We start from the raw sequence: 3,009 nt of genomic DNA, 5'->3' as shown, positions 1-3,009 counted from the left end.
TTTGCACCATGAATATATTAGGTTCATTTTTGCCCCCAAATGTACAATATCACAATAATTAGTTGTCTCATTTTCAAAACATTTATGAAGATTCTGTCATGTGTCATCATATTATGCTATGCTATGCTACATTGCAGTATGCTATACTATATTTTTATTAAAAAGTCATATTAAATATTTCTACAAGCATGAGGATTTCTCCAGTTTGGCATTAAAGACTTTATAGGCCCTATTTCTACTACAGGGTTTTTTGGCTTAAGCTGTAAATCCTAAACTTCCTTTAAGGCTGGTTTTAAAATAATTGTCCAGATTTTTATCTTTCTTCTCTTAAACTTTCTTTTTTCCCCCTTCAATTCCTTTCTGAAAGGCCAAATGGTAATGTGGAAAGTACACCAGGTTTGGAATTAGATGAACTGAGTGCAAACCTGAGCTCTGCTGTGAAGTTTTTGTGTGACCTTGAGCTGAATCTCTGAATCTCAGTTTCTCCAACTATAAAATAGGACATTAAAATTTACATTATGATAACACTGATAAAGAGACAACTCTTGGTAAGAACTCAACAAAAGTTAATATTCTCTTCTCCAAAGTGGAAGTTACAAATTGGAAGTATAAAGCTCTCCATGACAAGATTCTGCCCATTCTTTTCTTTTTGTGTTGACCAGAACAAGAAAGGCTTCTAGCCTTTGTGAACGGGAATTATTTTTGAATATCTGGGCAGCAAAGCCTAATTTTGGACCTCACACTTTATTCTGAAACCAAGAACACTCATTAAGCTGTGTGTTTTTTGTTTTGTTTTTTTTTTGATTCACTTATGGATGTCATAACAGTGTTCAAATATTATAAAAATATTAAGAGAAAAAAGGCTGATCAGCAGATAGGACAATGGAAGTCTTCTTTCTGTTACATCAAATCGCTTGCTCAGTGCTTCAAAATATAGCTATGTTTCTCAAAATAATCTCTGTTATTTACACCATTGGTGGGTTTGAAGAAAATGAGTAGATTAGTGATCTTCATTCAATCTTATTCATCCTTAGGAATTAAAAAAAAGCAAAGACTCAAAAGTAATCTTTCTCATATCTCATCTATGAATTAAGAGACTCTTATAGAAACCATGACTGAAAGAAATCTGAAATTCTGGAAAATTTAAAACTGTGTAGTCTAATCTCTTGTAATACATTAACAATTCCTAAAGTGCTAAAAACAGAAAAGACCATCTATGATTGTTTTGGGGGGAAATAAAGAGAGGTGACCTCAATAAAGAGCTTTTCAATAAAATGTTTGATTATGTCTGAAAAGTATGTGGAGAGAGGCAAAATGGAAGGTGCTCTAAAAAAGAGTAGGAATCAAGTTGATTATCTTAAACGTGGTTTTAAGAATAAAGGTCAGTTCAAGGAGTAAGTATGTAATTAAAAATAATCATGAGATTTAATAATGTGCTTGCATGTTTAAATGACATGCTTAGAAAAAAATGTATGTAAAGCAGAAACTTTGCATTACACAAATTATGGGGAAACATACACTCACATATACAAACACACACACACACACAAACACACACACAGAGTATACATACATGCCCCAACAGCCCAGAAACATTGGTTCTGCTTAATTTGCAATTCTCTTCAGGGATTTCTTCAGAGCAAATATGACATCCTTGTTTCTTAGACTATAGATAAGGGGGTTCAACATGGGCACTATATTGGTATAAAATATTGAGAAAAACTTCCCCCGGTCCATAGAACCATCAGAAGAGGTCTTGAGATGTGTGAACAACCCAGAACCATAGAAGAGGGCAACAGTTATTATGTGAGAGCCACAGGTTCTGAAGGCTTTGGACCACCCCTGAGCTGATGAGATGTTGAGGATATTGGAGAGGATCAAAGCATAAGAAATGAAAATAATAAAGCTGGATATTATTACAATTGTACTCACAATAATGGAATTCACCAGCTCACTGGTATAGGTGCTGCTGCAGGAGAGGTGTAGAAGGGGGAATATGTCACACATGTAATGGTTGACAACGTTGGAATCACAAAAGGACAACCTAACCACGTCCCCTGTGTAAACCATAGCACCAACAAACCCCATTACGTATGAACCAAACATCAGCAGAGAACAGACCTGAGGGGACATGGTGACTGTGTACAGCAGGGGCTTACAGATGGCTACATAGCGATCATAGGCCATGGCTGTCAACACATAGCACTCAGAATGGACAAAGAAACAGAAAAAAAATAGCTGAGTCATGCATCCTGCCAGGGAAATAATGTTCTTCTCTGATACAAAGTTCATCAGCAATTTAGGGGTAATGACCAAGGAGTGACAGAAATCTATGAAGGAGAGGTTGAAGATGAAAAAGTACATGGGAGTGTGAAGGTGAGAATTCAGACATATTAGATTAATTAAACTCAAATTTCCTATCACAATGAACATATAGTTCAATAAAAAGAGGAAGAAGAAGACTAACTGGAGTTGAGGTTGGTCTGTAAATCCTACCAGGATGAACTCAGTTACTGAAGAGTCATTTTCCATAGTCGTTATCTGCAAGAGTGTGATCTGTGAGGAAACAAGATACAAATGTCACATTAGTAAATAACTGAGAATCTTTGTTTCTAGACTGAGAATGTGTTCTCTTGAGGCTCAAGTGTGATTGTTGGGTTAGCACTATGGTAGAAGAGCCAGAGTTTAACTTTCTTCTCTCATTTGTCTTTTTCTTTCATGTTTTCAAATCTCAACTGTAACTTGTTTCCTCCCCTGGGCTGACACAGGCCAGAATGAAGTCTTTCTGCATGGGCACAAAAAGTAATGTCCACATTTCAGTGGTAAGGCAACAATATCTTGAAGAGATGAATAGGTTGGTCAAGGCCACAGAGCCAGAGAGCAAATAAGCCAAGAGTTGTACATGGGACCACTTCCTATAAAAATCCCTGAAGTTCTAAGACAATCATATCACTGTGATTCCCACTGTTATCACCACTGTGCCCAACATGCCTTCTCTCTCTTTTATCC

General features: G+C 36.4%; 1 protein-coding gene across 1 annotated transcript; it reads right to left on the bottom strand.

Annotated features, from left to right (window-relative positions):
- Positions 1-1,605: 1,605 nt before the first annotated feature.
- Positions 1,606-2,544, bottom strand: LOC105306173 (olfactory receptor 143-like). The gene has a single exon (XM_011381085.2). It carries the CDS (start codon positions 2,530-2,532, stop codon positions 1,606-1,608), a length of 927 nt encoding a protein of 308 aa, XP_011379387.1. The 5' UTR covers positions 2,533-2,544.
- Positions 2,545-3,009: the final 465 nt, after the last annotated feature.

This window comes from Pteropus vampyrus, unplaced genomic scaffold (assembly GCF_000151845.1).
Source record: "Pteropus vampyrus isolate Shadow unplaced genomic scaffold, Pvam_2.0 Scaffold428, whole genome shotgun sequence".
In the NCBI taxonomy this organism is placed as follows: domain Eukaryota; kingdom Metazoa; phylum Chordata; class Mammalia; order Chiroptera; family Pteropodidae; genus Pteropus; species Pteropus vampyrus.
Note: the sequence above shows the minus strand (reverse complement) of the source record. Positions and strands in the feature narration are given on the sequence as shown.